Source organism: Syngnathus floridae, chromosome 12, assembly GCF_059516105.1.
Source record: "Syngnathus floridae isolate MCC-2025c chromosome 12, RoL_Sflo_1.0, whole genome shotgun sequence".
Classification (NCBI taxonomy): Eukaryota; Metazoa; Chordata; class Actinopteri; order Syngnathiformes; family Syngnathidae; genus Syngnathus; species Syngnathus floridae.
The window spans coordinates 4,489,590-4,502,719 of record NC_142424.1 but is presented as its reverse complement, the minus strand read 5'-3'; the positions used below and the strand labels follow the sequence as shown (position 1 = coordinate 4,502,719).

The following is a 13,130-nucleotide window of genomic DNA, read 5'->3' as shown; positions in this document are numbered from 1 at the left end:
TTTATCCACTCTAAACCTTTGCAGCAATTTTAGGATTACGCTAGCTTGTTCCAATCGAGGGTGTTTTCAGTGATTGCCTTGAAGGCAAGCCTCAAAAGCTTAATTTGCAGATAATAACACAGCCTGTGTCGCAAATCAAACACAAGCTGATTTCGTTCGGAGCCGAGTCAACAAAGACGTGTTTGTGAGTTTGCGCGCACATTTGCATGCTTTGCGGGTGGCTGTGCGTGCGCAGGAGTGCATGTGTGCAAGTATGTGATGAGGGTGTACAGAGGAGCTGATGGCTGCAGATATGTGTCCCAGACACTTAAGTCATAAAAGTGTGTCTCGGAGCCCCATGGCTGTGCAGGCCCTGGTGCCTGATGTTATCGCAGTGAAACAGTGGCCACTCTATCAGGACAGCAGAGTACAGAGGCATTCCAGCAACACTGCTTGGGGAGGGGTGAGGGGGGGGGGGGGGGGGAGATGGAGTCTGGGATGGATGCGCTCAGGCAGAAGGACTCGAGCGGGAAGCTACTGGATCGTTTACTGTGGCCGCCCGTGAGCACTTTTTTGTTCGTATGAGAATTACAAGAAGACGCCTTAAGATCCATGTAGCCGCCGAAATCAATTTTCACACTTAACTATTTTTGTTTTTATAGTATGTGCGTGTGTATTGTTTTGACAGATGTTTTGCTTTGACTGGAAAAAAAATGTACAATAGCTTAAAATAGCCAATGTTATAATGCTAATATATAAACAATACGATTGGCATGCTAACGATTAGCATTGATGTTTTACAACCCTTTCAATCTTTGCACACAAATGGTGGGACAACTCTTGTAGACAGATATCACTCTTCTCAGGCAGCTATTTTTTATCCTCTATAAAAAACGACATGACTGCATCTTACGCAACCACTTAGAGTATTTGTGAAACTCTTCTTTGTTTGTGTCTATATGATTGTACAAGACAGAATTCAAGAGAGCTATTTTGTGACATTCTAAAAAGTATTTGTACCTGATTACTTTATTAGTTAGTGTGTCTGTTTTTGTGTGAGTGAGCTGAGAGAGCCATCTGGAGAGTCCAGAAGTGAAGTGGTGGGGTTAGGGTGGAGAGAAACCTGACAGGTTACATCTTCAGTAGCAGACCAGTAGCACCTCACAATAGCATGTCGCCTCTGTGCAGGGGCCAAAGGTCTCATGACAAAGATGAGTTGGATTTGGGGAGGGGAGGGGTGGATATGGTCTTCGATCAGCACCCCTCCAGCCTCTCTGTGCCGGCGATTGTCTCTGGCCCGGATTAGTTTTTGTATCCTGTTACAGGCGTTTGATTCCCGTGGAGTTAGGTTCAGCATGGCGCTGAGGGGCCAGCAGGGCCGCTGAGAGCCGGCTGATTTATGTCTTGCTGAGTGAGAGAAGCAGGTTCATGTCGGAGGTCTCCGGGCAGCCTGGTGTTGTGTGTGCGCGTGTGTGAACAAATGTGTGTGTCCCTCCGAGGCACCCCAAGCCAAACCTCGCGGCAGGGTGCCATGCGGCCTGGAACGCCCGCGTTTGTTTGACTTGCTCGCATGCCTTGAAGGGTTTCGCCGCGCTTAAAAATAATGACTGGCAACCAAAGGGGCGGGGTTTCCCGTCAGAGCGCCATGTCGATTGGCCGACGGGACGCCAAGTGATTAACAGCCACGATTTGCTGATTTCGCCGTTTAATCGATCAGACGGGCTTTGGCAGGCATGTGACATTTATTCACACAAAAGGCGGTAGAAAACTATCCAAAAATACACAAGTTAGCTAGCTAGCTAGCTAGCCCTTGGTATTTTGTTTTTCCTTCACGTTATTTTCCCATCTTGCTATATCACTTGATTTTTTCAGACAGTTGAAATTGGGAAGGATTGAGCAAATCATGATGATTTTATTTTTTTCATAATCGATAGGGATTCTTCCAAGGTAATTCATGTTTAATGAGCCATAAAAAATGTGAACAAAATATAGTGGTTAACAAATGAACTTCCATAAAAGGTTGCAGCATCACAAGAATAAACTTGAAATATGAGGGGGGAAAAATACAATATTACAGTTATAAGTACTTAAAGAGCCAAAAGAGCTTCTTTTTTTAATTAATTTATTTTTTCACTAATGCTTTAACTAATTAGCGTGTGGCGATAATGGCTAACTCTACGCTGTTTACTCGAAGGCCTCATTATTGTAAAGGAAGAGAGACACGTTAAAACCTTTAATAGGACAAACGGTAGGATAAGCACTTTAAGAGATTCAATTTGATAAAACCTTGTACCCTCGGAGACAGTTCACATACAATCTGATGGTTGCTTCTAAGAAGTGTCTGCCTATTTTTCCCTTAGGCGAGGTCACACCGAGTACGCCCATAAACAGGCATTTATCTACTGTACTTCAACTGGCACCACTCCAACCACAGCTTTTTCTCACACTGTAAAGTGATGATACAATATTCGAAAGGAAGAGACAGAATAAAGGTCTGTTTATTCTTGTACTAAAATCGATTTTGTCATTGAAAAAATTCTCCCACTGTTTTCCTACATAAAATCTTTCCTGACAATATTTGGACTTTATCAAAATAAGATTATTAGCTAATATTCTACTCATAAAATACACTTTTAAAGAATGCATCACATCCGTAAATCGTTTTTAAAACTATTAGTATTAGAAAAAAAATTCTTCTATATTTTTTCCTATTTTTTTTGTAATAGTCTGACTTTATTTTCATAAATCAAAACTATTTCCTTATTTCTGATTGTCTTATTTTTTGTACCTCTGTATGGGATCCTTATAGTTTTATTTTTTTTAAATAATTTAAGAGTTGCTAAATATACAATTATCAATTTGCTGAGTGTGCAGGGGCTGAGGCTTTGGCGTGAAACACAATTTAAACTGGATCTGATTCAGATTGACGGCAGTGTAAATTAAATGTGAACTTCTCATTTAACAATAGCGATCTCTGTCAAATCCCATCAGCTCACTTGACCGTTTCTTGTCCTCAGCTCAGATCTCTTTACATTTTCTTCCCTCGGTCCCAAAACAAAACTTCTTTCATGTCAACAGCATTTTTCTTTCAAAGAATTTCGGTGAAAGTTGAGCTACACGCAGAGAATCAATGACTTAATGCAGCCTGTCCTTATTTATGCATCCATATCCATCTTCCTTTTGAAATATGATGTGGCGATGATGGAGCCGCGCATATTCTCGACGGTGCATTTTCAAAACCGGAGCATCTGTCCGCGGGCCCGCCGAGCCATCTGGACGTGACGGGACGGGCAGAAGATGTTAATGCACTTCGTGATGAGAAAGGAGAACAACACCTTTGACCTTCGCTAGCCTTTGACCTCCGCATCCAATATGGAGCTACTGACGCTATGGGTTTCCTATATCGGGCATATGCCCGACGCCTTAAAAGAAATTCTTCATTTGCCACGCGTCGTTTATACAGCCGCGGCTGTGTTGTAAACAGCCCGGGCTATAAGAAGATAGATATTTACTCTGCGGGCTTTCTATTTGATTAGAACAAGAGAAATTGACATGCAGATCCGATATGTTGTTGTACTTATTGGCACCAATGCTAACGGAGAACGCTCGGTCGGTCGCTAAAAGTACAACTATTTGGCCCGAGTTGTTTTGCTTTGTGTCATCACTGCGAAAAGCTCGTGACTTTGAAAACCATAGCTGCAGTTCCAACGACAACCACTTGGGAGGAGGGCGAAAGATTCCTCGTCCCTCCTCGGTGGCAGCCCACGGGCAATGACTGATCGCTTTTCCACGCTGAGATTCAATTACAAATTAGAGTGCACGTCACCTCTGACCTCTTCTTCCTGTATCACCTTGTCATGGGAAGCGGCTCGGAGCATATTTATGGCAAAAGAAATCGGCCGATGAGTTTGATTTGTAAAATGAAATGTATCAATACTATTGATAACACATATGTGATCAAATAGAAACCTTGGAAAGTTGGAAAACGAACTCGAGCGTGTTTGTCATGGACCGAGTGCCGTTAGCTAAATGAAGACGTGACATCACACAGTGCTAAATAAAACGCGAAACGTCTTGCCTACTAGTCCACGCGGCGCCACCGGCTAAAAGTCCCGGGACACATATCCAGTCATCTGACCGCTTCCGTGTGTGCTAAACATTGACCTTGTGACCTCTGCTCATGACCCTTGATCTGTGATGTTGACCCCCTTGTGCGGGAGGATGACTCTCTTGTATATCTCCGCCGGCCGTCTCCATTGACTACCTGCCAGGCACCTGCTCTGAGAAATGAAGCTGGGGGCCGATGCCTCTCTTGGGAGCCCTTTCGGGGGGCCGGGCCTCGGCCCCTTCGCATGTGAATGAGCTTTGAGTGGCCCTGGTAAACCAATCTCCCTAATTATCTATTGAAAGAACATTCTTTTTCTTCGCTTCGTCATTACCTTGATTTCCATCGGATGAACGTAACGTGCTGGAAAAGAAAAGCAATGGGAGGGAGAAAAAAAAATGGATGCGGGCTGGAAAGACACGAAAGGCAGCGAGTCTTCCCGTTTTCATTAAGGTTAATTGTGGGTCAAAGGGAGCAGATTTGAGATATAAATCCAGAATATGGGTTGCAGGTCAAGGCAGTGAGGAGATATTAAAGATGAGGATGTGGCCTTACGCTGCATTATGTCGCAATAAGGACCAATTTCAGGTCACATGATCACTTGGCCCCCAACTACATCGCAGCCTGTTTGAATTCCGCACTGAGTCTGAATTTGAGGCAGACTTGGAAGTAGATTTTCACTCCCGGCCCATCCCACTCCCACAGAAAAAAAAATCCCATCCCAGTCCCTGACCACAGTTTAAGAAAAAAAAAACAATTTTGGAGGTCAGCTACATAAAAGAATGTGTTGAAGGACACAAAAAGACTCGCACGTGTTTCTCCGAGTGAGAGGTCAAGCGTGCTTGCTACAATGTAACGGCTATTTTTCTGTAAAACTGACACCACAATTATCAATGAAACCAAGTCTGCTAGCTTATTGCTAGCATATAGCGGCACGGCTAATGGAAGCTAGCATAGATGTTATGTTACTTTTAAACTTTCAAAACTACTGCTACTTTACTAAAACGGAGCAATAACACACAAACATAGCACACAACAATACACAAACATATTCTTTCCGCTTTGTGGGAATTAACAACCAAACGCTACAAACATTACAAAGTCATGGTGCTAGACTGTCTGTTGTATTTCCAAAATGACAATTTTTTTATCTTAATTGAGTGTTTGTAGTGTTTCTGCAGCCCTGAGCAAAGTTATCGACAGCAGGGGAACAAAACAGCTTTTGAAAGTCGCAAAATGAAAGCAGAAATAACTGCAATTAGCAAGTGAGCATTAAGAGGTCTTTCTGAGTAATTTTCTCTAAAAGCTGTTTATCTTAAATGAAACACAGTTCTTTTTTATTTCTTTTTTTTAGTGTGTTGTCAAGCAGAAAAGAGCCACTTGAGGGCCAGCATCTTTCGGCCCGCTAATATCTTGGAGGGGTTGACTGTTCTCCGCGTCGGCCCCCGTTAGCATATTTCGAGACACATGCCGGGTCAAGAGAGAGCAGATAGCGGCTCAAGAGGAAGATCTAGGGGCTCTCGGCCCCGTTCTCGTGAGGCACTCGACGCTTGCGTGCGCCCGCCGTGTAGCAGGCGAGATAAGAGGCGAACAAAGTTACTTTGAAACTAAATTTAGTCGCTGACAAGCAGAGCTCGGTTTGCCGCGTGCTGTGTGACCCTAAATCAAAATACATTCAAATTTGTGTTAATATGGGAAAATTTGAGTTTGAACTGGAAAGCCCATCTCTTAATAAATTTGAATTATCATTTGAGATCACTGTGGGGAAATTGCGAGGTGATAATTCAATTTGAAATATTTCTCCATTTCCTCCAAGCGCCGAAAGCCGATGCTTCCGCCAGCATTGAGTCAAAACCGTTCCCATTTTCCATATCATAACAATGTTCGTACAGCGACCCGCAGTCATAGTTGATCCCCACTTCCCTTGTGACATGCACTCACGACCCCCCCGATCTCGTCGCGGCGCTCCAAACGACTGGTGATGTGACGACGTTCTCAGCAGCTGCGTCCCGGTTCGCGGCCCCGGCGTGGTTCCTGTCAGAAACAATAAGCGACTCGCCGCTCTGATCCCGAGCCTGTGGGCCCGGTCGTCTTCGGCGCAACTCCAGCCCGTGTGACATCACAGCTTTGGTGCAGACGAGCGGAGTTAGCTATTTTTTTTTTTTTTTTTTTTTGGGCAGGGGGACATTTAAGCGTGCCTCAATGAATACGTTTGGCGGAGATGTTGATCTCAGTTCAGTCAGATGTGGACACATTGATTTATTCTCATGGCTTTTGATTAAAAACATTGAATAAATATAAATAATAAAACTCATTCAAACTTTATTAAAAAAATTAGGAAAAACTTGGCGATGATACATGACCGCATAAACTTTTGGCGCTTATTTTGTGCATGGGTTGCCCAAATATTAGTTTGCTACTAACCCCCCCCCTCCCTCCCAGACAGTCACTTGGATCAATAAACTGGATCCCAGCACTTTGCTACTGTTTTGTGCACGCATGTGTGTATAGTTCTGTTTATTTAAGCCCAAATGATTCACTAAGTGTTGGAATTCGGCACAAACTTTTTTCTCCCCCCCCGCCTTCTTCTTTTTCATCTTTCATGTCACACTCACTTCTCTTGAAGAAGGATATATTTTAAAAAGCTTGATCCTCTCCATGCTTTGTCAGAGACCTAATGAATCCCAGTCCTCTCAGGCAATATTTCAACTCCATCCATTCGAAGGGAAAAAGAGAGCCAGGGAGAAAAAAGTGGATTAAGATGAATCGGCGCGCCGCTATGATTCAGTATTCAGCGGCTAAAAACTTCGGTGCTCGTCACATTCCTGCGACTCCTTCACAATAAATGCGCTGAGGAGTGTGCAGAGTGTTTGATATTAGAAAAAGAAATATCTATATATATTTTTTATTTATTTACCCGGAGGTGTATATATAATTATGATATCTCACTTTTAGCTGCAGGACAGCGTCATCCACGTCCTTTGACCTCCTTGAGAGAACTTCCCAAAGCTCTCTCTCTCTCTCTCTCTCTCTCTCTCTCTCTCTCTGTGCACAGACAAGGGTGAGGTGTGAGTGATGACACCGGGGGATGTAATCCCACTGACATCTGCTTTTAATCTGCAACATGAAAAAGTCACTCCTGTGACCCCCATTCGTGTCCCTCCCCGCCCCCCCTTACAAGAAAAACCCATCCTTTGCTCCTTCACCCCGACGTCGCTCTAAAATCAAACAGTGGATCGGGTTACCTCGGAGCTTCCAGCGCAAATTTGCAATCAAACCTACACGAGGGCAGCGTGTATTCTCATCCTCGGGGAAGGGGGTCAAGAGTTTTGGACCTCGCCGTGTTCTGTGAAGAGGAGTGCGTGGCGAAGAGTGTGTGAAGGCGGGGGGACTTTCCAATGCATGAAGACGCCTCAGTTGAAGTATTTATTCAAGAATAATTGAGGGCAAAGCGGGCCAAAAAGCCTGGCGCGGGCGGATGAGCTCGCAGGGAGGATGTGGGTGATTGAAACATGGCCACAATTTGTTTTAACTGGCTGTAGGAATAAGCATGGCAGAGCTCTTTAGGGCCTCGCCAGTTGTAAATCTACAGCCTTTGTCGGTTCACAACCTTTCCTCTCACTCTTGATCTCCCTCTCACTCCCTTACGCCTCCCTGGGGTACGTTTAGCTGGGGAAATGGAGCTTTTCTTCCCTTTATTTGACTTCCTTGTCACTGGCAAACTTTTTTTTTTTTTTTTTTCCACTCCACGCACACACACACACTCTCCTTGACCCATGTTTTCGCAGGACCCCAAACAGTCGGCATGGTGGGAGGACAAGGACACAACACAGAGATGCATTAGAGAAAATCACTTCCCCCCTTTTCAGCCCACAAAAGGAAGTCGTGTAATTCGTCTGCTTTCTCTCCATCCTCCCCTGGATACACATGTAAATGCATTATCTTATAGCGGCCTCACACAAAACATGTGTTGTTCTCTATCTCAGCGGGTGTGTGTCCACAACTGCAGTTTATTTATAGACGCAGAATTAAAGCTTGGCTTTGCTGATAAAAGTGCACTTTGAAATCCGGAGTGGGAAAGCAAAGATACTCGCGTTGGTTTTCCGAGTTAGCGTCGGCCTGATTGTTAGCTAGCTCTCAAACATCATCGATTTTTTTTAATTCTACTCTTGCAAACAACATTTGTAAATGTTAATCTGGTTCGGAAGGTACGATGACGAAACCTTAAATGAAGTTGTTCATCGCAGTCGAAATATGAAACATATGCTAGCAGATAAGCTAACAGTTAGCCTACTTTCTTTGATTTTTTTTCTTCTGCGTTTATTCACCGTGATATTTTGTCAACATCACCATCATTTACTTCAACGCTTTAAGAGTCGATAAATATATCCAGATGAATTACAGGCCGTTGTTGTTGTGCTGCAACACACTTTCACACTTTAAAATTTCCCTTTTCAATTCCCCGGAGAGCATGTTGAACAGGAACCAAACGCCTCTTCTCCAGTCCCGCCAACAGTCTGGCTTATGCGTCGTCACGTGGCCGGTTTCTTTACTGAGCTCATGAATTTTTGATGCTTTTGGTAAGAGGTGGTTTTCCTGTGTCCTCACTAATGGTGGCCCTTAAATGACAACTCTCACGCTAGTTGTCTCAATTATTCACAAGTGCGGCGTATCGGTGTGACATGCTCAAAATACAAGCCCCTTGTGCTAAAATGCTCATCATTATATTTGTACCGCTGCAGACGACCGAAAAAGGCAAATATTTACTCTAATTCTAACAAGGCGGCTCGAAGGCTTCGACTTATGGCACACTTTCCTTTTCTCCATCAGGTCCAGTCTTTCCCGTCCTGATCCCTTCCTCCCAGCGGAGGTGTGAGATGGGAAGCGCAGCGCCGGCCGGCCGCCGCCCGTTCCACACGGCTGCGTCCCAAAGAGCAGTGGGTCAGTACTCGAGGGTTTACTCTGGGGGGGCTGAGGTGTTAATGCTACATGCTTTAAAGAGCTACATGATGTCTTCACTTTACCTCTGAACGGCACCACGGGTAAAAGCTGGAACTAATCTGGGAGAGTGGAGTGAGGGAGGAAGTAATTGGTGAATGGATTCAGAGCACTGAGAGGAATTTGTGGACAGCCATTTTAGAAAAGACAAAAAAAAAAGAGTATTTCTGGACTGGTTTGTCACAGTTTACAAACAAGAGCGTCTTCCGCTTCCTTGTTTTGATCTGGGACTCTATTCTGAGGCCCGTTGTTGTGAATATGTGTTGTTGTTAGGCTGCGGCTATTTACATCTGATTATGTTTACATTCGACAAAGGCAGAATTGCAAACACGGCTGTACCTAATATTCGGACCCAGCCGCAAAATATGACATTCCGTCCCAAAATAAACCGAACGCACGCTTCTAACTCTGAGGTCATACGCGAAAGAGGTAATGAATGAAAACACATTTGCCAGCGAATCAATGTTTACAACCTTTGCGTGTTTATAAGTTCGTCGGGGAAAAAAAACAAAAAAAACACAATAAAGTAGCAGAAGGCAATATTGCGAGCCGTGAGGGATGCACGTGGAACGGGTCCAAGCGCTAATGTCACCTCCAGAGAGCCCGAGCGCAAATATTACACATGCCGGAGCGGCTTCGGAATGGGAGTGCTGTGTTTACGAGTGAATACGTTTGATTAAAACCCCGGTCGTGGAAATGACAGAGCGGCCATTTTGGAAGTGGCCGGCGACCCGGGCCGAACATGCGTGCACGCAAACAAAAGTGGCACTCGCACGCATACATAATGCCGGCGCTGCTTCTACAGCCGAGGGAAGTAATGAAAACAAATGGCAGAGTTCTTTTCCCGCTGGGACCCGAGGAGGAACTTAGTCATCAAGCTAATTTTATTCTTGTCTGGCCCAGAGACTCCATTTCCTCTGGGTGTTTTTACAAAACCCGGGCTGCACCACGCCATGGCCCAGTGATGGATATGAGGGCCTGATGACCGGATGGCAGATGCTGGCCCTGTAACTCAAGCTCCAAACACTCACTGATGACCCCTTGTGCACCCCCCCACCCCACCCCCCTCGCAGCCGACCCCCACCTTCCCACAACACATAATCTTTACTCAACGCCATGCTGGGCAGGAGCACATAAACATGAACTTTGAAAAACAATAATGATTAATATTGTCATCAAAATATATTTGGGGGAACAATTTAGTGTCATGCAAAATTTTGAGGCACTTAGCGTATTTGGCTAATGATAGTAAAAAGCTTCAAAGTGAATCCTCGGGACTCAAAACAGAAATTAGGTCAATTTTTCGGTCCCTTTTGGAATTGTTTTTGTAATTTCTCAAGACTATCCGTTGATGATAGCCAAAATGACGATAAAACCAAACAAGAAGTGATGCGATATTCAACATATAGGCGCTACGATGTTTTGAATTTATTTTATCTTCTAAATTTTAGGTGTAGCACTTCCAGTATAGTATGTCGGATATCTTTGTGGATCTTGAGTCGATCATTTTTAATATATATATATATATATATATATTTTCTAAAAATGACCAAAAAATTGTTGAAATTTTAGGCTTCTCCTCACAAATTTCCTTTTTTTTTTCTTCTACTTCAAGGCATTACAGAACAATGAGTCTCCTCTTGATAAGCGTGCGGATTAATAATGGATGCAGAACTCCAATTTTGCCCCAAGTTGTGCTTGAAGACGAGAATGGGGTGATGGGGGGTGGGTTGCGCATGTCACATTGCTTCATTGGGTTAGCTGGATTAGCTGGATCACTATTACATCTTCCCATCAGCGCTCGCACCAAAGTCCCATATTGCCACTACATGCGCACAGATGGGAGCAGGGGACACTTGGGACGCGGCGGAAAGGAAGCCAAATGGCCTCTTGTTCCCACTCCTCCGTTAGCAGCCTCCACTCCGCCGCAGCCGGCATGGATTATTCAGTAAGCGTACCCTTTTAGCCGTGGCTGCGGCCCGCACCGGCGACATTAAAGAACCTTATTGTTGTTGATTTGTTAGTACGCGACAACTTCCAGCAGAAGAGCCTGACATTAAAAAGCAATTAATATACCGGAGCGCGGCGGAAAATCGGCCTCCGCTGGGAACGTCTTTCTCGGCGGCGTGACCCGCAAATGCGGGCAAAACACGGAAAAGATGGCTTTTAGTGTGACTCGCGCTCATTTCCGCAGATGGGTGACTGACAGCTCGGAGCGAGGGGGGTAAACAAACGCAGTTTATGATCAGCATAATCAATGTGACATCAGCGCAGGAGGACAACGTGCTGCTGTTTTTCCTCCTTTTTTCTCCTCAAGAAAGCGACAACTTGTTCCTTTGCCGTTCGAGTAGGAGATTCTTCTTAGGCTTTTACCACCCGTCAGGCGAAGCCTTAACATCATAGCGGGATATCAGCGGCACCCACTTTAAAAGCAATCCTGCATGCATTTAGATTGCGAGCTGACAGGTTGAGCGCCCGCCGTCCCCTTTTGGGCTTTATTACCGAGAAAAGCGCAGCTCTTCCTTCTGTTTCTCCGCTCGGGCTCATCATAAAGCGGAGAAGTCAGCTTCGAGATTAAAGGTATCTCACATTACTTGAACATGAAACGGCAGCCCGAGTAGAATTATGCGACCTGTAAAAAAAAAAAAAAACATGTTTTGTGAGCATAGACTTTTTCCGCCCTGGATGTTCAAAAGGGACTAATGGTGGAAATTAATAGCTTTCAGCACATAGACACGACCATCCACAAGTCTGAGGCCGCCTGAAGCTTTGTTTTTTTTCCCTACATCAGTCGCCGGGAATTGGCTTTGTACAGAACGTCCTCGGTTTACGATGTTTTTTGTGCCTGTAGCGGCGACGCAACCTGAATTTGTGTGCGAGTCAAGACACAACTTAAACGAATGCAACATTTAAGTCCAATTACAGTAAATGGCTAAAAAAAAATCCAGCGGTAGCTCATAAATGTCTATCACATGTCTAACTATCAAATGTAAAGTCTATGGCGCGTCCCTCAGCCTCAAACTCCTTTTGTACAAACATTGCGAGGTGTTTACCAAACAGCTTTTGGTTGCCCTTGTTGCTCTCCATCCATTCAGCGGCCTCAAGGCTAAGTAGCCCAGGAAGGCGTCACTCGTAAATAGGAACCACTCAAACCTTTCATACTTCCATTACGACAAGGGAAGAGGAAATCAATGTCGGTTGTCTCTCTGCCGCAGTAGGGCACGGAATACAGATGACAACAATAAACCCAAGGTGAGCGTGTCCAGCTTGCGATGGAGGGCCACAAAGAAATATCCAAATCAGAAGGTTCTCAAATGGGCAGCCTCATTTGCCACAAAGGTCGTACAGACTCGAGGCTTCAAATTCAAGCGATGATCAATAAGGGAAGAAAGAAATGGGTTCTTGTACAGTTGTGTTGTACGGTTTGGATTTTTCTTATTAAAGTAACTTACCACTCCTGCGTGAAAGAACATTACTGTCACAATGGAGAGTAACATTGGGTTACTGTATACTGTGGCAGTTTGCTAATTGGTGTTAGCGTTGATGCTAATGTTACTCGCTAGTGTTTATACAACCCTTTAACATACGGTAAATTGATCAAGCATTGCGCTCTGTTAGCATTTAGCACGTGCTATATATGCACAGGTGCATCTTCTGAATAATTTCCACATCTTTGATTTTATGTTTGCTAATGTTTGACGAGCTAAACTGAGTTGTTAACGTAGCTTCCCCCGTCTAGCTGAGTCTGATCGTCAAATGACATATCATAGTTGTTGTGTTGCTATAAACCTTGCATTTTGACACAATCCGTATCCCAATTTCATCAAAATCGTAATCTTTAAATCCAAAAATATTAATCTTGGCACACATGGCAAGTTGGGGGGGTGGGGGTCCAGGAGTCCGACCAATAAAAGCGATTCATGTCTGCTTTAAGCATCTTTGGTAATCCAAGCAAGGTCTTTATTTGCTCTTGTCCATTAACTGGATGAGGTGTTGGCTCTATGCAATCCAGGTGTCATGGTAGCAACATAATTTCTGCAAGAAAAAA

The 13,130-nt window shown here is 44.4% G+C and overlaps 1 protein-coding gene across 5 annotated transcripts in view; it reads left to right on the top strand.

Moving 5' to 3' along the window:
* The window catches only part of LOC148389634 (uncharacterized), a 191,283-nt gene that overhangs the window by 73,499 nt on the left and 104,654 nt on the right, over window positions 1-13,130 (top strand). For all 5 annotated transcript variants that reach the window (XM_088391123.1, XM_088391122.1, XM_088391125.1 and 2 more), the window contains one exon: window positions 8,915-9,025. In XM_088391123.1, coding sequence (XP_088247249.1) covers window positions 8,915-9,025 — 111 coding nt within the window. The remainder of the gene's footprint in view (window positions 1-8,914; window positions 9,026-13,130) is intronic.